At 35.4% G+C, this 22046-nt stretch overlaps 1 protein-coding gene across 1 annotated transcript in view; it reads right to left on the reverse strand.

Annotated features, from left to right (window-relative positions):
* CAPZA2 (capping actin protein of muscle Z-line subunit alpha 2) overlaps positions 1–22046 on the reverse strand; it is a 59183-nt gene that overhangs the window by 19004 nt on the left and 18133 nt on the right. The window contains exons 2-3 of the mRNA XM_032870858.1: positions 6627–6690; positions 5096–5147 (exon numbers count right to left, since the gene is read on the reverse strand). Coding sequence (XP_032726749.1) covers positions 5096–5147; positions 6627–6690 — 116 coding nt within the window. The remainder of the gene's footprint in view (positions 1–5095; positions 5148–6626; positions 6691–22046) is intronic.

Consider the following 22046-nt stretch of genomic DNA (forward strand, 5'->3'; position numbering starts at 1 on the left):
CCTGCAGAAACTGGAGAGATGGGAAGAAAAGAGTATTTCAGTTAGAGGGACCAGGATAAATGAAACACATGAGAAGAAAGGTTAGGTCCATATCACAGAAAGCATCAAGCTCAATGCCTGACACATAGCATGTGTTCAATTATATTTACTGAATAAAAGTGAAAGGCCCTGATTGACAGAGTAATTACTTCATTTAGGAGGCAAAGCAGAGTCACTGAAGCTTTCTGAGAAAGAAGAACCTAACTATAAAGAGGATTAATTTGGCAGCAGTGTGTATGACAACTGGGCAGTGGAGCAACTAGAGCCCCCACCGAAAAAGAAACAAATAAAAAAAGCAGTTAGGTTATTATTAGGCAAATGTCCATATCAGAACTGCTGAAGAGTCTGAACTAAGAAATGGTGACAAGAAAGATTCAAGAATAAAGCCTCTCTCCATTCTCATATGAGTAAGTAATACTTCCTAATTATATAATACATTTATAGGAAAGACTCTCAAAGTACAAAAAATTATCTGAAAAATATGTAAGGACCATATTATATTTTACTAAATCTATAACCTGAGGATTTTTTTCTACACTTAACAGAAGAGATACTGAGTATTTTAAAATTTAGAAATACATCTGTCAACCTAACCTACTTGGAAAGTTTTCTAGATGGCAAGATATCCACTGAATTTTCAGATTATTAGCTACTTGAGTCTCCTCTAGAAAGGAGTATTTGGTTAAGCAAAGCCATCACAGATAAATTACCAGACTAATAAACTTAAAGATAGCAAAACAGAATTAAATTACTACCTGTCAAACTCCTGACACTGCATGTTAACAAAAAATGAGAATAAACATAGAAATGCATGATGGGGGAGAGGGTAGTATCTACTCACTTCTGATTTCCTTAATTCATTAAAACTATAATCTTCCTAGGAATAGCCTCAACATAGCCAGGCAGTTACTAACCCTTAAGTGAATTTATCTCAAAACTACTGTGAAAATTGGAAAAGAAAAAAAAAAAAAGTACACTAGATCATTTAGAAAGTAGGATTCAGGGCGCCTGGGTGGCTCAGTCAGTTAAGTGTCTATCTTCGGCTCAGGTCATATCTCAGGGTTCTGGGATGGAGCCCCACATCAGGCTCCCTACTCAGTGGTGGGTCTGTTTCTCCCTCTACCCGTCCCCACCATTTATACTCTCTCTACTCTGTCCCGTTCTCTCAAATAAATAAAATCTTAAAAAAAAAAAAAATTAGGATTCATTTTCCAGTGAAAGACATATGTAAATAGTAAATGTAGATAGTAACTTGGTCCTAGGCCTTTTACTGCCCAGAGTATCAAACTCCATCATCTACTTGGGAGTGAGGGAAGAATAGGAAATCTGAAAAAGAAACCACTGAGTATGAAAATAGGTAAAATTTTATCTTAAGTGCTCAAAGCAAGTTAAACAGGTTACTAGTTACATGGTATAGGAGTAAAGATACTCACTAACCTAGGAGTCAGAATATAGAATACCTAGGCTCTATCCAAACCCCATTATTAGCTAGCATGGGGCCCATTTCCCTTATCTATAAAAAGAGGGGTTTGGACTAGCTGACTTCCAAAACTGACTTCACCCAGTTCAGAAACTTACTCCATCTATCTACTCATCATCAACTCACCCATCCCTTCACCCAGACACAGTGACCCCTTCACCCAGACACAGTGAAAACAGTGACTTCTCTGCCCTTGTAGAGTTCTGTATCCCACTCATCCATTTCTAAATACCTAAATACTTGTTCCTGTATTTAGATTTTTATACCTATTACTATTAGTCATCCATCAGTCACATACTATACTTTTCACCAGGTGTCTCCTTCAGTTTAGCCACATTATTTCCCTATTTACTATTCAAAACTTGTACATCATTTAAATTCAGCTCAAAAACCACTTCTAAATAGAGATTCAAAATTTCTCCCTTTGGGTTCCAAAGGCCTTTGATATGCCTCTATTATGATAATATTTTATTTCATTTGGCCTGATACTGAACATATGTGATTCCCCATTAGAAAATCCCTAAGAGGCTCATTTACCTCATCATCATAGTGAAGTCTGGAAGTCATATGTCAGTTGAATAAAAGGCTCTTACTGGGTATTTATAAGTTAGACTTGACAGTACTGACTCTTCAGTATGTCTACTTTTACATACTTTGAAACACACCAAACTTGTGCCCTTAGGAAAAATATCCCATTAAAACCAATCTTAAGAATAAAGCCATGTTTTTTTCCCCTTACAGAAAGATAGAAGAGGAGAAAAGTGAGATTAAAAGAGTTAAAGCAACAAGGAAAAGGGGAAAGGAAGGAAGAAAGTAGTACATATATGTAAGAAAGAGAAGTACTTATACAAAAGAGATTCAATATCAAAGATCACAAATGAAGAAGAAATTTGAGTACAGCTATGCACTTTGGTGAAACTGCGACTAGAACACATTCTAAATTTTTTTTTACAATGTTTTGCAAGCTTGTGTTACATGGTTTTGGACAGCCTCAATGATAGGCCACGGATCTTTTTTAGAGGGTGAAACCAGGTTTGGAGATATTTTAAAAGTTAATTAAGAACCAAGTCTAGTGAACAATGAGTATAATACTATTTTTGCTTGAAAATTATGTCACAGAAAAGGACACTGTGAACCACAGTTATATAGTTCTAAAGTCAATCAACAATGTAGGGCATATTTCTCCCTTCACAGATAATCTCAGATGTTTACAAAATGAATTCAAAGAAATCTGGAATGAAGAATACTACTGAAGTCAACAAAAAGAATCAATATTTTCTCTAAGGGTTCATCTAGTTAGCAATCACTTACTGATAGTATAACTACATGCAAGACAATCTGAACTTTCTACTTAAGGTTTACATGTTTTTTTCCTTGCTATCATACAATAAACTTCTTGTTTTATCATTAGTTACTGATTTCTTCAGATCATTTCCTTAGAATATCACAGTATCAAGCATATCAATGTACACATCTCTTGAAATGTGGACAACTGTCCCCAAAATGTTTCATAATAAAAGAGAAATGTAGATCACATTCTAATTTCTTTTTAGAACAAATCCAATTTATTTAATTTAAAGTAAAAACCATCACCAGAAATAAGTATTTCTTTGGACAAATAAAATTTCAATACTTTAATCACTTTTGAATCAAATGTATGGCTATTTTATACCACTTATGTAATTATGAATATTTTCTTTGACCTTCATTAACCTTTTTTCTGCTGAGGAAAAACAAGTCAAGTTTCTCACTTTCTTAACTGATAACAAAAATCCCCCATTAATTCATGCACCTGTATGAAACAACCTACACATTTATTTACCACAGAGAACTGAGAAAAAGTACTTTTTAAGTATTGTTTTTAGAAGTTGTAAACATGCCATATGCTATTATAAAGAAAATTAATTTTACTTGAATATACAAATGATTTAAATAAGGTTTAAAGAACTAAGGAATAAGTAACCATTCACTCAGAAGTTAATCACTAAAGTCAAAGATACAGAGCAAACTGATTTCTATAAAGTACTTTAATAAAATAATAGGAATGGAAGCAACCCATATGTTCATTGATAGATGAACAAACAAAATGCAGTATATAAATAATTCAGTATTAGAAGAGAAATTCTGACATGTGCTACAACATGGATGAACCCTAAAGACATTATGCTTAGGAGGATAAACCAGTCACAAAATGACAAAATAATGTATGATTCCACATTTATGAGATACTTAATGAAGTCAAATTCATAGAAACAGAAAACAGAATGGTAGTCAACAGAAGCAGAGGAAAGTGGAGAATGAGAAATTATTGTTTAATGGGTATGGAGTTTTAGTTTGGGGAAAATAAAAAAAGTTCCAGAGATGGATGGTGGTGATAGTCAACACAATGTGAATGCACTTAATGCCAAAGACTTATATGCTTAAAAATAATTAAAACGGTAAATTTTATATTATGTACATTTTCTCACAATGGAAGTAGTATATAGGGTGAAACAGGAGAAGAGGAATAAGAATACATTTATTGTAATGAGTACTAATGTACAGAACTGCTGAATCACTGTATTGTACGCCTGAAACTAATAGAACACTATTTGTTAATTATACAGGAATAAATAACAAATAAGTAACAGTTGCTACTAAAAAAGAACAGGATTTAAATCAGAAGCAAAATCAGATATGTCTAGAAGTATGTTGAACCTCTACCTTCACTAGGGTTAAGTATAAAGGACAGATCTGATAAAGCCTTGAAACATTACAAAAACAGAGTAAGACCAAACTTCCCCCATTGTTCAGGATTTCATATATTGGGCAGAATATCAGGATGAGAAAAGGTGCCTGGATAGATACTAAACACTCTTTGCAACACATCTAAAAATCTATTAATTTCTTCATTTTCCAACAAGTAATGGAACTGGTTAGCCTAACATGAGTCCCCAACCTTACCTGAGGTGGGAATAGAGAAGAAAATCAATTATTTCTTTAAAACCTAACACAGTTGTGGCAAGTCATGATTGTGGTCACTGGTCCAAAGATGATGTACTAAGATTTAGAACTGCCTAGTTATTTGAATAGCTCACAAATCCAGTAAATATTTATTTACTGAATATGTGTCAGGTACTATATCAGGTATCTGTGAAAGAATAAAACTCCTAATCCTTGAAAATCTATTAGGGTCAAACACTTAACAAAAAGTAAAACCTGAATAAAAAAGCAATCACAGTTTCAAAAATCAAAGTTTCCAGATAATTTTATCCAACCATGCAAATGCCAAAATGTAGTACTGAGTATATAAGCCACTGCCAAATACTTAATGAATAGAGAACTTCATGTCGTAATTGTGAACCTATGTCCATGATAAAAAATTTCTCTTTTTAGTTGAGTATGCACATATAATACACATATATATTTAAACCTCATCAAAAATATTTCTCTTTCAGCTAAGTATATACATATAATCTATATATTTAAACTTGATGTGCAAATATCTATTTCAGGGATTAGTACTTAAAAACCACCTTTAAAACATTTTTTTTCTCATCTTGTCACTAGTTACTTAATATAATATGTAATACTTACTGAGCTGCTCCTTCCCTGAGAAGATTATCGTTATTAAGCAGTAACCGAACATCTGTAAAACAAGTATCGTGTTTTCTATATTATTATTTTATATTATTATTTTTGTATGTTTGAAATTTCTATGTAATGAATGCAGCTTACTTTGGTCATATATTAACAATCCTCACTCTTCCCCTACCCCCTCAAAATGTAAGTAAGCAAGATCAAAATTTTATTCTGATGGGAAAAATAACCACAAAAACACACCATGGTATTATTTTCTTAAAACTACTGGTTAGGAACAGGAATTAAATAGAAATACAAATTTCCCCAGCGATCCAAAAGTTCACTTTACGCTACTTGGATTTTACCTGTTTTTTGCTAACTGAATGGAATCCAAACAGATTTTTCCCTTTTACCAAATGGTAATTGTCTCTCCACTTTATGCCATTTTGACTTATGAAAGATTTCATAGAATGCTCTATTTTTGGACAGCAGGGAAAACCTGTACATGTTATTTTATACCTTATTAATCAATAGCCCATGTAGGCAGACTGTAATGTATTTCCAAGGAATTAAAGTGGAGATAAAATAGATCATCTGATGTGAGCTGCAGAAGATGCCTGCCTCCTAGTCTGACAACACTAGCATGAGTTTCAAATGAATTTGTTTCATACAAAAATGGATTAAGCAAGAAACAGCTTGTGAACAGAGCTCAGATGTAGACATTTCTGTCCTCAGCTCATGTTCAAACAGATGAATGCATTTAGTTCAATATGGATAACTGCTTTATTTAATTTACTTTGATTATTGATTCTTAATTCTAATTTTAGACTCAAATTATTTTGTAGACATTTGCCTACTCACCATTAAAACATAACTCTCTCTGCCTGCCTCTCTGACTACTTGTGATCTCTCTCTGTCAAATAAATAAATAAAATATTTTTTAAAAAATTTATTTATTTATTTGACAGAGAGATACAGCAAAAAAAGGAACACAAACAGGGGGAGTGGGAGAGTAATAAGCAGGCTTCCCGCTGAGCAGGGAGCCTGATACGGGGCTTGATCCCAGGACCCTGGGATCATGACCTGAGCTGAAGGCAGATGCCTAACAATGAGCCACCCAGGTGCCCCAATATAAATTAGTTTTTACATGTTCTCCCCTCTTCTGAATATGGTGAAATAATGTCCCCCCCCACCTTTTTTTTTTGGTTGTTCGTATTATTCTAAGCTTTTTTGTAAAAGGAATTAAAAAATGCATTCACAATTCCAAAAATATCTAAAATTTAAATTCTGTCTTTAAAAGAATTTAATATTATTCTTTAAGGTGCTACCTTATTCAAACATAATTATCAGATATATCATAAATATATTCTAGTCATTGTAAAATCCATACTGACAAAAATTTTCACTATTATTCAGACAGTACAGATTTTTCTACATACCCCCCCCCACACACACTTAGCTTAGTTCTTCAGGTTATATAATTTTTTCTTTTAAAAAAAGGAGTGCTTGATATGTCAAGCCTTAGTGCTATGAATTAAACACTCACCATTAAACACCTCATTAAATTCTCCAGGAGGGGCATGAATAATGAATTTTGCTGCTATACGCACCTAAAATAGAAATGAAGATATAAATGTTCCGTGGCATAGGCCTCTGCTAAAATAACCAAAAATACATTCAAAATTATACTACTTCAAAGTCTACTGAAAATGGCTTAAAGATTTTTTCAAAGATAGTGACACTTCTTCAAACACCTTAAGTTTATTACTGTTTCAATCATTTATTATAATCACAATGTATAGGGTGAATGCAGATAAAATACATATTTAACACATTTAAGGATTCAAAGCTACATATAAACATTTTCTTTTAAGTAAATTCTTTTAAACTAAAATGGAAAAAATATCAATCAAGAAAATTTGTATGTGTGAAGAAATAAGATTTTTTTAGGTATAATAAAGAAAATAGATATACTATATTTGTTTCTTTAAAATCACAAATTAGTGAAAAATGTATAAAAGAAGGGGAAGAAATGTCTAAATTCAAAATGTTTTAACAGGAGACCTGACAGAACCTTAGGAAATTTTAGTTCAAAAATATATGAGAGAAAATATATCAACCGGCATATTGACAGGCATATTTTAAGAGAATAAAGGCCATGCCTGATTAAGAGATCAATCACTAATGAAAATAAGAGAGCTTAAATGGCATGCCCAACATTCTAGTTTAATGAAGAAGTCTTGAATTCATCTGTAATAGTCTTCCAATCAACTTCTGACTACCCCAGCAACTTCTAAGTTGTGGAAGATTCCCCAAAAGGGCTGTCTTCCAGCAAGCAGCAGCAGCAGCACCAGCACCAGAAGCAATCTCATCAGAAAGTCAGTGATGGGCCCCACCCTGACTGGATGAGACTCTAGGAACAAGGCCTAGAAAATACTATTTAGACAAGCTTTCCAGGTGATTTTTTTTTTTAACGATTTTATTTATTTACTTGACAGAGAAAGAGAGACAGCAAGAGAGAGAACATAAGATGGGAAGTGGGAGAGGGAGAAGCGCAGGCTTCCCGCAGAGCAGGGAACCCAATGCGGGTCTAGATCCCAGGACCCTGGATCACGACCTGAGCCAAAGGCAGACACTCAACAACTGAGCCACCCAGGAGCCCCTCCAGGTGATTTTTTTTTTTTAAGATTTTATTTATTTATTCGACAGAGACACAGCGAGAGAGGGAACACAGCAGGGGGAATGAGAGAGGGAGAAGAAGGCTTCCTGTGGAGCAGGGAGCCTGATGCAGGGCTTGATCCCAGGATTCTGGGATCACGCCCTGAGCTGGATTCTTAACAACTGAGCCACCCAGATGCCCCAGGTGATTTTTCTTTTTTTTAAAGATTTTATTTATTTATTTGACAGAGAGACAGATCACAAGCAGGCAGAGAGGCAGGCAGGGGGTGGGGGGAACAGGTTCCCTGCTGAGCAGAGAGCCTGATGCGGGGCTCGATCCCAGGACCCTGGGATCATGACCTGAGCCAAAGGCATTGGCTTAACCCACTGAGCCACCCAGGCACCCCTCCAGGTGATTTTTTAATACACATTCATGTATTTGCTGAATTCAATATTGCCAAGGGACTACCCTTGACAAAAACAATTACTTTCATATTTCCCACTTTATTAGCACTGTCACTGTTCTGATGTGGAAACTAAAAATAACGGAAAGAAAAGGAAATAGTAATACATGTTTGTGTACATATGTACACATCTAAGCACGTGCATGCATCTAAGCACACATATGATTTTCAGAGGAGACAAATGAAAAAGAGGTTATCAATGGCTAGAAAGATGTTCCTAATTAGAGGCCACATATGTGACAAGGCCTTAAAAATTAAAAAGGTAGAAAATGTCAATTTAAAACAAGAAAGACTTCGTAGTCTGGAACACTAAAAAGTTTGAAGTAAAATCTGTAACTGTTATGGGATACCACTGAGAGGTAACAATGATGAAATGATTTTTTTAAATGGGATCATTTAAATTAGTGCTTACCAAGCACTCTATATGAATTATGTCATTTATTCTTTACAACAACCTTATGAGGTAGTTCCTATTATATCTTCATTTTTTTGATAAGGTAACTGAAGCAGAAGTTAACTCAGTCTGATTCCTGAATCTACACTTTTATTCACTACCCTATACTGCTCCTCAGATTCAAATAGTTTTGGTAGAATGGGTACAATCCTCCCACCAAACAATAGCCTTGATATAAACTTTTTTTTTAGTGTTTAAAATGTCAATAGCAATAATATAAAAGAAACAGAAAATTCCTTGGAAGAAACAACTAAAGTTCACTCAAGAAGAAACAGATAGGGGCACCTGGGTGGCTCAGTCAGTTAAGCGTCTGCCTTCAGCTCAGGTCATGATCCAGGGCCCCAGGATTGAGCCCCACATCAGGCTCCCTGCTCGGGTGGGAGCCTGCTTCTCCCTCTCCCTCTGTCTGCCACTCCCCCTGCTTGTGCTCTCTTTTGCGGTCATATAAATAAATAATCTAAAAAAAAAAAAAGAAGAAGAAGAAGAAATAGATAACTTGTATACTCCTAGATCTATTAAATAAATTGAATTTGTTGTTAAAAGCCTTCCAACAAATAAAATTCCATGTTTTCTTATACCAAACCTCTAAGGAAGAATTAATACTAATTCTACACAAATTATTCTGGAAAACCGAGGAGAACACTGTCCAACTCATTTTTAAAACAATGGTGTCATCCTATAACAACGACTTAAATATTTCAAGAAACACAACTCACAACAAACTTATCTCTCATACACACAGATGCAAAAATCTTCAATAAAATAATACAAAATTGAATCTAGGACTATAAAGAAAGGATACAAATCATGACCAAGTGTAGTTTATCCTGGAAATGTAAAGCTGTTTCAATACTGAAAACCAATGACAGCAATTCAAAATATCGACCGATTAAATATGAAAAACCATAGATCATTTCAACAGATGCAAAAAAATTATTTTGTTAACATTCAAAAACCAATCATGACAAAAACTCAGCAAATTAAGAAGAAAATGTCCTTAATCTGATTAACGGTATCTACAAAAAAGGCCTACAAGCTAACATCACCATTAATGGTCAAAAACTGAATGCTTTCCCTATAAAATGAGAAACGAGACAAGATTCTCACCAAAATGCTAGCCAATAGGATCCAACAGTTCATTAAAAGATTATTCACCACAACCAAGTGCGATTTATTCCTGGGCTGCATGGTTGGTTCAACATCCGCAAATCAATCAATGGGATACAATAAATTAACAAAACAAATTAACAAGAACCATATAATAGTCTCAACAAATGCAGACAAAGCAATTTGTCAAAGTACAGCTTCCTTTCTTAGGTTAAAACTCTTCACAGTGTAGGAGAGAAGGTACACACCTCAATAATAAAAGCCATCTATGAAAGACCCACAGCGAATATCATTCTCAATAGGGAAAAACTGAGAGCTTTTCCACCTAGGGGGGATGAATGTAACCAAAAGAATAAATGTAAACGTAACCAAAGCGGCAAAGAACTTATACTCAGAAAACTACAGAATACTCAAGAAAGAAACTGAAAAAGACAAAGAAATGGAAAACCATTCCATGCTCATGGACTGGAAGAACAAATATTGGGAAAATGTCTAGACTACCCAGAGCAATCTACACATTTAATGCAATCCCTATCAAAATACCATCAACTTGGGGCACCTGGGTGGCTCAGTGGGTTAAGCCAATGCCTTCGGCTCAGGTCATGGTCTCAGGGTCCCTGGGATCAAGCACCACGTCGGGCTCTCTGCTCAGCGGGGAGCCTGCTTCCCCCTCTGTCTCTGCCTGTCTCTCTGCCTACTTGTGATCTCTCTCTCTGTCAAATAAATAAATAAAATCTTAAAAAAAAATACCATCAACTTTTTTCAAAGAAATGGAATAAATAAACCTAAAATTTGTATGGAACCAGAAAAGACCCCAAATAACCAGAGGAATGTTGAAAAAGAAAAAGAAATGTTGAAAAAGAAAACCAAAGCTAGTGGCATCACAATTCCGGACTTCAAGCTCTATTAACAAAGCTGTAATCATCCAGACAGTATGGCACTGGCAAAACAAAACAAAACAAAACAAAAACAAAAAACAGGCACAGATCAGTGGAACAGAATAGAGAGCCAAGAAATGGACTCTCAACTCTATGGTCAACTAATTCTCAATAAAGGAGGAAAGAATGTTCAATGGAAAAAAGTTTCTTCAACAAACGGTGTTAGGAAAATTGCACAGCCACATACAGAAGAATCAAACTGGACCATTTCCTTACACCACACATAAAAATAGACTCAAAATGGATGAAAGACCTAAATGTGAGACAGGAATCCATCAAAAGCCTTGAGGTTAAATACAGGAAACACCCTCTTAAACCTTTAGCCGCAGCAATTTCTTCCTAGACGTACCACCAAAAGTAAGGGAAGCAAGGCAAAAATGAACTATTAGGACTTCATCAAGATTAAAAGTTTTTTGCACAGCAAAGGAATAGCCAACAAAACCAAACGACAACAGAGAGAATGGAAGGAGATATTTGAAAATGACATATCAGATAAAGGGCTCCTATCCGAAATCTAAAAAGAACTTCTCAAACTTAACACCCAAAGAACAAATAATCCAATCAAGAAATGGGCAGAAGACATGAACAGACATTTCTCTAGAGAAGACATACAAACGGCTAACAAACACATGAAAAAATGCTCAACTTCACTCGACATTAGGGAAATACAAATCAAAACCTCAATGAGATACCACCTCACACAAGTCAGAATGGCTAAAATTATTAAGTCAGGAAATGACAGATGTTGGTGAGGATGCGGAGAAAGGGGAACCCTCCTACGCTGTTGGTAGGAATGCAAGCTGGTGCAGCCACTCTGGAAAACAGTATGGAGGTTCCTCCAAAGGTTGAAAATAGAGTGACCCTACAACCCAGCAACTGCACTACTGGGTATTCACCCCAAAGATACAAATGTAGTGATCCGAAGGGGCACATGCTCCCCAATGTTTATAGCAGCAATGTCCACAAGAGCCAAACTATGGAAGGAGCCTAGATGTCCATCAACAGATGAATGGATAAAGAAGATGTGGTACACACACACACACACACACACACACACGGGAATATTATGCAGCCATCAAAAAATGAAATCTTCCCATTTGCAACAATGTGGATGGAACTAGAGGGTATTTTGCTAAGCAAAATAAGTCAATCAGAGAAAGACAATTATCATATGGTTTCACTGGTAAGTGGAATTTGATAAATAAGGCAGAGGATCATAGGGGAAGAGAGGAAAAAATGAAACAAGACAGAACCAGAGAGGGAGACAAACCATAAGAGACTCTTAATCTCAGGAAACTGAGGGCTGCTGGAGCGGAGGCAGGTGGGAGGGATGGGATGGCTAGGTGATGGACACTAGGGAGGGTATGTGCTATGGGGAGTGCTGTGAATTGTGTAAGACTGATGAATCACAGATCTGTACCCCTGAAACAAATAATACATTATATGCTAAGAAAAAAAAAAAAAGAAATGAGAAAAGGATGTTTGTTCCTACCACTACTATTCAACATCATATTGTTTTACTGCAGTAAGAAAGATATTTCATAAATGAAATACAACTTTCTATTTGCAGACAACAAGACTGCTTATAATGAAAAATCCCAAGGAATCTGAAAAATAATTTATGTATAAATCTAACAAGACATGTACAGGACTAGTGTGCTGAAAACTACACAAAATACTGATGGAAGAAATCAAAGAAGAGCTAAATAAATGAAGAGAGATGTTATGCTCATAGACTGGAAGACTCAATAACATGAAGATGACAATTTTTCCCAAACTATTCTGTAGATTCAAGGGAGGTACAATCAAAATCAAAGCAGAATTTTTCTGATACACAACAAGCTGATTCTAACACTGTTGTTTTCTATATTATTACTTTTCTATGTATGAAGAAAGTAATGAATGTGGATAATTTTGGCCATATATTAAGACCCCCTCTCCCCAAACATAAGCAAGATAAAAAAGTCACTGTGTTGACCAAAATAACCACAAGCACATACACATGGCATTAAAATAAATTCTGGTTAAGAACTGAGAGAACGAAATATGTTATTTTACATCCTTAATAGTAAATGCAAAGTAGTAAAGACAAATGAACAAGAATAGCTAAAGCCATTTTTAAAAATAACAAAACTGGAGAATTCATGCCACCTGATTTTAAGACTTATTACTGAATCTGAACTAAGAGTACAAAAACATACCCATATATATGGCCAAACGATTTTCCATAAAGGTACAAAGGCAACTCAGTGGAGAAAGGGTATCTTTTCAACAAAGGATATTCAAACAAATAGATATCCAGGAGCAAAACCATAAATACCAAACTAAACCTCACATCTTATTTAAAAAAAAATTACATAAGAATGGATCACAGCTCTAAACATAAAGCATGGAACTTAAAAAAAGTTTAAAAGAAACAGAAGAAAATCTTCATAACGTGGGGTTAGGCAAAAAAATCTTAGACATATTAAACCCTGATCCATTAAAAAAAAAGACTGATAAACTGGACTTCATTGAAATTAAAACCTTTTGCTCTGTTAAAAACAGTGTTTTTAACTGTTTTTGATTATGTATGATTATGTAAATGTCTCAACTTATCAATTTCATTCATCATACCTCTGTCCCTGTGACAGAATGGTAAGGTAAAGAGTTGCTAGCATTTAAAACAGTCTTAATCAAAATCGAGCTTCCCTATGACCCTGCAATTGTACTGCTGGGTATTTACCCCAAAGATACAGATGTAGTGAAAAGAAGGGCCATCTGTACCCCAATGTTTATAGCAGCAATGGCCACGGTCGCCAAACTGTTGAAAGAACAAAGATGCCCTTCAATGGACAAATGGATAAGGAAGATGTGGTCCATATACACTATGGATTATTATGCCTCCATCAGAAAGGATGAATACCCAACTTTTGTATCAACATGGACGGGACTGGAGGAGATTATGCTGAGTGAAATAAGTCAAGCAGAGAGAGTCAATTATCATATGGTTTCACTTATTTGAGGCGCATAACAAATAACATGGAGGACATGGGGAGATGGAGAGGAGAAGGGAGTTGAGGGAAACTGGAAGGAGAGGTGAACCATGAGAGACTACGGACTCTGAAAAACAACCTGAGGGTTTTGAAGGGGCGGGGGTGGGAGGTTGGGGGAGCCAGGTGGTGGGTATTAAGGAGGGCACGTATTGCATGGAGCACTGGGTATGGTGCAAAAACAATGAATACTGTTACACTGAAAAGAAATTAAAAAAATAAATAAAATAAAGGGAAAGTATTAAGAAAAAAAAACTTAAAAAAATAAAATAAAACATTCTTAATCATTACCACAGGCAACAAATAAAACTGATAACTTGCTGATGAATTTACCAATTATTTCTTTCAAAAACATTTAGAATTTTAAGGTAATTGGCTTTTTTATAAATATAAAAATATTTACAGAAATATTTTTTATTTATTTGAGAGAGAGAGAGAGCTAGAGAGCGAGCGAGAGAGAGCACGTGCAAGCATGGTGGAGTGGGGGAGGGAGGAACAGGAGAGAGAGAAGCGACAGGGCTCTATCCCAGGAACCTGGGACAATGACCTGAGCTGAAGGCAGAGACTTAACTGACCACCCAGGTGCCCTGAGGTAATTGTTTCTAACAGTCCTATGACTTAGAAACCTGACAAAATTAAAGTACTAATAGCAAGCAGTATATATATTAATATTTAGTGATAAAATTAGCTAAGCTGTTGAGCTTTAAAATTTTTGGTTGTTTGAAAAAAAAAAAGAAAGAAAAAAGCATATACCATTTAGAAGTTTAGTTCTATTTGGAGTTTTTACCAAGAAAGCAAAAATGACCTAAATGTTTTTCCTATAGACTTACTGGCCCTTGTTATTGCTAAATGTATGCATTTAGAATAAAGTAAGCAAAAACAGTTAACACCACTGCTCACAAGACTCAAAGTGAATGGTGGGACAAAAGAAGTACCATCAAGGATAGGAGGTCATAGGAGCATCTGTGAACCTAAAACACAACCTTGGATTATACCAGCTATGCCTGGATATTGTAATCTGGTCTTTGTGAATTTCACTAAGAAAAATGTGATTTTTTAAATTTCTCAGGCATTAAAGGAAAGGAAATATATCTGCCACAGTAAGCTTAATTGTCTTCTAAGAAATTAATTATGAGGGTATTTTCTAAGCACTGCTATAGACCCAATGTTCCCCTACACCCATCCTTCCTAGCCAACTTTTTTTTTCTCTTAAAAACTATTTATTCTATCCCACTTCTAAATCTAAGAAAAGAAAAATGATCATACAATAAGACATCCCAAGAGTAGAATGAATTTCTGAAAATAATAAAAAACGTATTTCCTTGAAGTTTTTCTAATATACATGGAGCTATATTCTATTTACCCCCTTGGGATAGTACAGCTTTTCTGGAAGAGCCCAGTGAATTATTAGATACATTCCTAGACCCTCTGCTATATCTTCTGCATTACCCAGCATCTTCCTCTATGTGTTGTTATTCAATATCAAGTCCTAAACTGGAATCAGATTCAGGATAGAGTTATTTTATTGTTATTTCTTTTTAGGGGTGGGCAGAGGGAGAGCAGAGAGAGAATCCTAATCAAATTCAGGAAAGAGTTATTTTACCCTTCCTTCCTTCCTCCCTTTTCTTGGGGTGGGGGGAAGGAGGAGAGGAGAAAGAGAATCTTAAAAGCCCAGCATTGGGCTTGAACCTATGACCCTGAGTCATGATCTGAGCAGAAATCAAGAGTTGGATGCTTAACTGATTGAGCCACCCAGGTGCCCCTCCCCCAATTTTTTTAGAGAATGCAAGAGTGGGGAAGGGCATAGAGAGAGGAGAGAGAATCTACTGTATTTCTCAACCACAATTCTAGATTGGGGGGAGGTATGGCTAGATGGGAGATTAACTCCATCCCAGTTAGTCACTGGCAACTTCATAACAACTCCTGGCATACTTCATAACAAACGCACCAAGAAGTATAGTTTAAAAAAGTTAATCTATTAGTGTATAGCTTAATGTACTGACCTGAGCTAAAAGCTGAAGAGCTATATTTTTCCTTTTCTTTCTCTTGGATCCAAATAATATTGTGTAAAATATGCAAAAAGATAAACATAACATAAAAAGCATATTTCATTCTTTTGTGCTTCTGGTAAAAGAGCAGATACCACATGTGACTATAAAGTTACTTATATAGAAGATAAAGTAGTGAATTCAAAATAATATCCAAAATGTTAGTATATATTAATCCTAAAAACAAAAACAAAACAAAACAAACTTCTGCCTATCAACTGTCTGAGATAACCTGAAAGTATTAGTCACTGTCAAACCTTATTTTGGTACAGTTTTTCTTATGGGCTTTATTTTTTTTTTTCTAAGATTTATTTATTTATTTGGGGGGGCAGAGAGTGCATACTCAGTGGAACCTCAAGTAGGTGCAGAGCCCAAAGTGGAGGCTCAATCACAGGACTCAGATCACGACATAAGCTGAAACCATGAGTCACACGTTTAACCACAGGAGCTCCTCTTTCTTCCTTTAAAAGAAATTCCACAATTCAAACAACAAATTAAGTAATGATAGTAATGGGTAGTAACTCATGGAATAAAATAAGAATCCAAGAGTCCAGACTGACACAAAGAAATGAATAAACAAGAGAAAGCTCTTCATTAGAGTAGAATTTCAACTAATGAGTGTAAAAGGAATGACTGAATTAGAAAATCACCTCGAGGACCACCACAGTAATTGCTGTATGCAAAAACCATCAAAGAATGCTAAAATTTATGGATAAAACTATGATAAAATGACCACAGGACACATACATGGTCTGAAAAGTATCTTTCCAAACACTTAATTATAAAGGGTAAATAGTAATTTTACATTGAAGAAACATGCCAACACACTACTTTTACCAAATGATCAAAGTTGTAAGCAACAGAAAAAACAGCCATCATATGCCTCCTAATAGGATATACTGAGGACACAACATCACTTACAGTAAAAAAATCACAGGCTGAATCTAATCATAAGGAAACATCAAACCAAAATTGAGGTGCAGTCTACAAAATAACTAGTCTGGACTCTTCAAAAGTGTTAAGGTCCTAAAGACAAACGATGCTGAGAAGCTGTTCCAGATTAAAGAATTTACAATAGGGGCGCCTGGGTGGCTCAGTGGGTTAAAGCCTCTGCCTTCGGCTCGGGTCCTGATCCCAGGGTCCTAGGATCGAGCCCCCTGTCCTCTCTCTGCCTGCCTCTACCTATTTGTGATCTCTGTCTGTCAAATAAATAAATAAAATCTTAAAAAAAAAAAAAAAGACTTTACAATAAAAATCAGTATGATCCTGGCTTGGATCCTGGACCAGCAATTGGTGAAACAGGAATAGGGTCTGCTGACTAGAAAATAGTACTGTATACCAATGTTTAATTTCTTGATTTTGATAACTGCACTGTGCTTAGGCAAGAGAAAGCCCTAAACAGCAACAGACTTACAGAGTAGAAAAAAAAGTTCTCCTCTACTGAGGTACTGAGGTAATGGGGATTTTCTCCTACGTATTTTTTATAATTTTAAAATTTTGCTCTTTGCATTTAGGTCTTTGCGCCACATGGGATGGGTTTTTGGGTATAATATGGGATAAAGATACATTTTTTTCATTACACTGTCATAAGGATAAATAAAACAACCTAATACTACTTGTTGAAATGTTAATCTTTTCCCAGTGAACCAGAACAAGACAAACTGAAAAAATGTATCTTACATATTCACAATATTTTTAAAATGTGAGTTACTTCTTTATTTCAGTCACAGATATGAAACACATGTCATACACTTTAATAAAATCCAAGTCCTTCTAAAATGCGCCTAATGAATTAAGCAGTCATCCTTTAGGTAGCAATTGAAAAATGTAATTTCCTCAAGGAACTTCTGAGTATTCAATAATATCAGAAGGCAAGAGGAAGAGATACTGTCCTATTATTATGGAGGCACAGGCTAACATTAAGAAAATATCATGTAAGTAATGTAAAATTATATTAATATTCTATTTCTTCTCACAACTTATTTTGTTTTAAAGACATCCAACAGTTATCTCTGCAAGTGATGAATAATTCATTTTTATACATAAAAATTCTAGTATGGTTATTTAGGCATTGCTGTAATTCACAATGAGTTGTGTCCTTAAAATCAAATTAAACAATTTGGGGTTAAATAGAGGATTCTAATTACTTGCATTCTAATTAAGATATAACCCTATCTACCATTTTTGATTGTTTACAATACTCTGAAACAACTCGTGATTTTGGAGACTCAAAAACAATTTGTTATAATTTAGACTTTATAAAAACCCAAAGTGAACGGGTACTTTTTTGATGTTTCATCTACGGCTAAACATACTTAACTTCACTTCTTCATTCAACATCTACACAAATTGTGTTTGAGGAGGGCTGTAACTGTTTAATACAAATTTTCAAATGCCAAAAACCCTGTCTTTGTATAACCCCATCAAAATCACTTACTTCAAGAGTTCTCTCTCGTGACCCAGCTATCTCATTCAGGTATTTACATAAGAGAAATGAATGTATATGTCTACAAAAATAATGCATAAGAATATTCATAAGCAGCCTTATTCATAATAACCCCAAATGTTCATCAAGAGGAAAATGGGGGTGCCTGGCTGGCTCATGGGAAGATGTGTGACTCTTGATCTCAGGGCTGTGAGTTTAAGCCCCAAGCTGGGTTGTAGATATCACTTAAATAAATAAAACGTAAAAAAAAAAAAAAGAGAAAGAGAGAAATGGATAAATTAACTGGGGTACTGATGCAAGCAACACCATGAATAAATCTCAAAAAAAAGTTGAGTGGAAAGCAGCCAGACATACACAAAAAATACATACTGTGTGACTCCATTTATAAGATATCTAGAATCAGGGAAAACTAATTTATGGTGATAAAAGTTAAAAGTACGGTTGGGCAAAGGGTGCAGGGATTGATCAGAGAGAAGCAGGAGAGAATTTTCTCAAGTGGATCGAAAATGTTCTTCAAATGAATGATGGCTGCACACATATTGTGAAAATTCACTGAACTGAATATTTAAAACTTGTGCATTTTATGGCAGGCAAATTATGTCTCAACCTAAAAACATTTTTTTAAAGGGAACCTGGGTTGCTCAGTAGGTTAAGCCTCTGCCTTTGGCTCAGGTCATGATTCCAGGGTCCTGGGATTGTCTCCCGCCTTGCCCTCTCTGCTCAGCAGGGAGCCTGCTTCCCCCGCCCCTCTCTGCCTACTTGTGATCTCTGTCAAAAAATAAATAAAATCTTTAAAATTTTTTTTTAAATCTCTCATATATATGATAGCACATCTTATCATTATGTATAAAATGTTAACTTTAAAACTTAGTAGCCATAGATATACAGATGGCCAACAGACACATGAAAAGATGCTCATCATCACCTGTCATCAAGAAACGCAAATCAAAACTACAATGAGATACCACCTCACACCTGTCAGAATGGCTAAAATTAAAAACACAAGAAACAACAGGTGTTGGGAAGGATGTCGAGAAAAGGAACCCTCTTACACTGCCGGTGGGAATGCAAACTGGTGCACCACTCTGGAAAACAGTTTGGAGGTTCCTCAAAAAATTAAAAACTGAACTCCCTACAATCCAGTAACTGCACTACTGGCTATTTGCCCAAAGGATACAAAAACACTAGTTCAAAGGGATATATACACTGGTATGTTTATAGCAGCATTATTTACAATAGTCAAACTAAGGAAGCAGCCCAAGTATCCACTGACTGATGAATGGATAAAGAAGATGTGGTGTGTACGTACACGTACACACACACACACACACACACACACACACACCATGGAATACTACTCAACCATAAAAAAGAATGAAATCTTGCCATTTACAACAACGTGAATGGGACTTACAATGCTAAGTGAAATAAGTCAGAGAAAAACAAATACCATGATTTCATTCATAAGTGGAATTTAAGAAACAAACAAGTAAAGGGGGAAAAAAAGAGAGAGAGAAAGATAGCCTCTTAACTAGAGAACTGATGGTTGGTTACCAGAGGGAAGGTGGGTGAGGGGATGGGTGAAATAGGTGATGGAGATTAAGGAGTGTACCTGTCATAATGATTAACAGGTGACTGAAATAAAAATTTAGGGATACATGACTGCCTCAGCAGATGGAATGTGCTCAGAGTTGGGGGTTCAAGCCCCACGTTCGGTACAGAGATTACGTAACGAAATATTTTTAAAAAAAGGTTAAAAAAACTTCAGTAACCATGATAATTAATGAGTGAGACATTATTTGCTTATTTTCTAATTAAGAATCACAAACCTTAACAATAATTTTTATTGCTAAAAATCCATAAACTATATTTATCCAATATTTTGCTTTCTTTTTAGGTGGACTCCATACCCATGTGAGGTCTGAACTCATGACCCCAATATCAAGCATCTCATGCTCTACTGATTGAGACAGCCAAGCACCCATAACACTTTAACAGAAAGTACAGTAAAAAAGGTTAAAGGTAAAATTTTAAGAAACAAAAATTAAGAACCTTAGGCTTTCACTCTGAATTAAAGAGAGTAATAAATTGGCATAAATCTATACTACCTAGGACATCTGTCTCGATCTCCTTAAAAAATACTGAGGGTTTTGGGGTGTCTGGATGGCACAACTGATTGAGCACCTGACTCTTGGTTTCAGCTGGGGTCATGATTATCAGGGTTGTGAGATGGAGCGCCCTGTTGGGATCCATACTCAGTGTAGAGTCTGCTTGGGACTCTCTATTCCTCTTCCTCTGCCCCTCCTCCCTGAACTTGCATTCTGTTTCTCTCTCTCAAATAAATAAATCTTTAAAAAAAATACTGGGACATTTTTGCTTACATTGAGGACTCTGGTCTGATAATGTTTTTATTTTTACTCATTTTCTTTATCAGTGTACAAATTATAAGAAGGAAATCTCAATGCTCACACTGAATAAACTGAAGTCACCTTTCTAAGAAATACCACAGTAATGAAATATCTACACTTTGAGCTCTACATAGTTTTCATCAACCAGACTCTGTTTGCAGGGAAGACTCAACTGAAAAGGACTGATGAAGTATGACGTCCTAGGGAAGAGGGTAGACAAAAAAATACATGGTAAAATAAGTAAAAATCCTTAACACTTAATTCTAAATCATTGCATCAAACTATATAAATGTCACATCCCACAGGCAAATATGTTAGAATTTGTTCTTGAAAAATTGTACTAAATTACTGATACTTTAAAAAATGTGGTTAACTTTCCATCTCTTATGCTTCCAAAATCCTCAATGTTTAGGATGGATTTAGTCTGGGAAGTAAAAGAAATTCAGAGGGAAAAGAAAAAATCAAAGAGGGAATGGACTTTTGCCTATATATTACTATATCTAAGTGCTTAGAATGGTGCCTGGCAGATAGAAGGCTCTCAGATATTTGCTGAATAACTAAACATTGAATATCTCTTCAAGGCGGGATTCCTGTTGCCCCTGCCCTACACTCTGCATTCAGTAGACAGTTACTATATGCTGAATAAATCTATAAGCAAGAATAAACTCTCACTTATTTAGAACACTTAGAGAATGTAGTATTTCAATGAAATGAACATTTTTGGAGTTATGATTAATACAATTCTATATATAAACTGTAAATTATAAATAAACTACGTTCAAAACCACAAAAATGTATGCTAATATAAGGAAGCAGTACAGTGTATACTCTCTGAAGTCTGACTGGACTGGATTTTCATCTCTACTACTCATTAGCTATGTAATCTTGGGTAAAATATAGAATATTAGATATTATTAGCAGTAACAATGAGATAATAAGTATACTTGTATTTAGTATAGCTCTAATATTCTTTTTTTTTTTTTAAAGATTTTATTTATTTATTTGACAGAGATCACAAGTAGGCAGAGAGGCAAGCAGAAAGAGAGAGGAAGGGAAGCAGGCTCCCAGCCGAGCAGAGAGCCCGACTCGGGGCTCGATCCCAGCATCCTGGGATCATGACCTGAGCCAAAGGCAGAGGCTTTAACCCACTGAGCCATCCAGGTGCCCCTAGCTCTAATATTCTTAAAAATAACCCTGGAACACAGATATTTTCACATTACATGTTAGTTTCTTTGTGCCCTATGGTGATAGAAGGATGGCATACACCCAAGCATTTCTGTGTTGTCTGCAGTGCACTCACTTCCATACACTGACATCGTTCCTCCTCACTTGGAAATCATCCTTTCCCTCTCTACTTGACTCTGCTCATCTCAAAAACCAGTGACAGCAACACTGCAGAAAAAGCTGGTTT

The sequence above is a fragment of the Lontra canadensis genome, unplaced genomic scaffold (genome assembly GCF_010015895.1).
Source record: "Lontra canadensis isolate GAN:19392208 unplaced genomic scaffold, GSC_riverotter_1.0 scaffold2, whole genome shotgun sequence".
Classification (NCBI taxonomy): Eukaryota; Metazoa; Chordata; class Mammalia; order Carnivora; family Mustelidae; genus Lontra; species Lontra canadensis.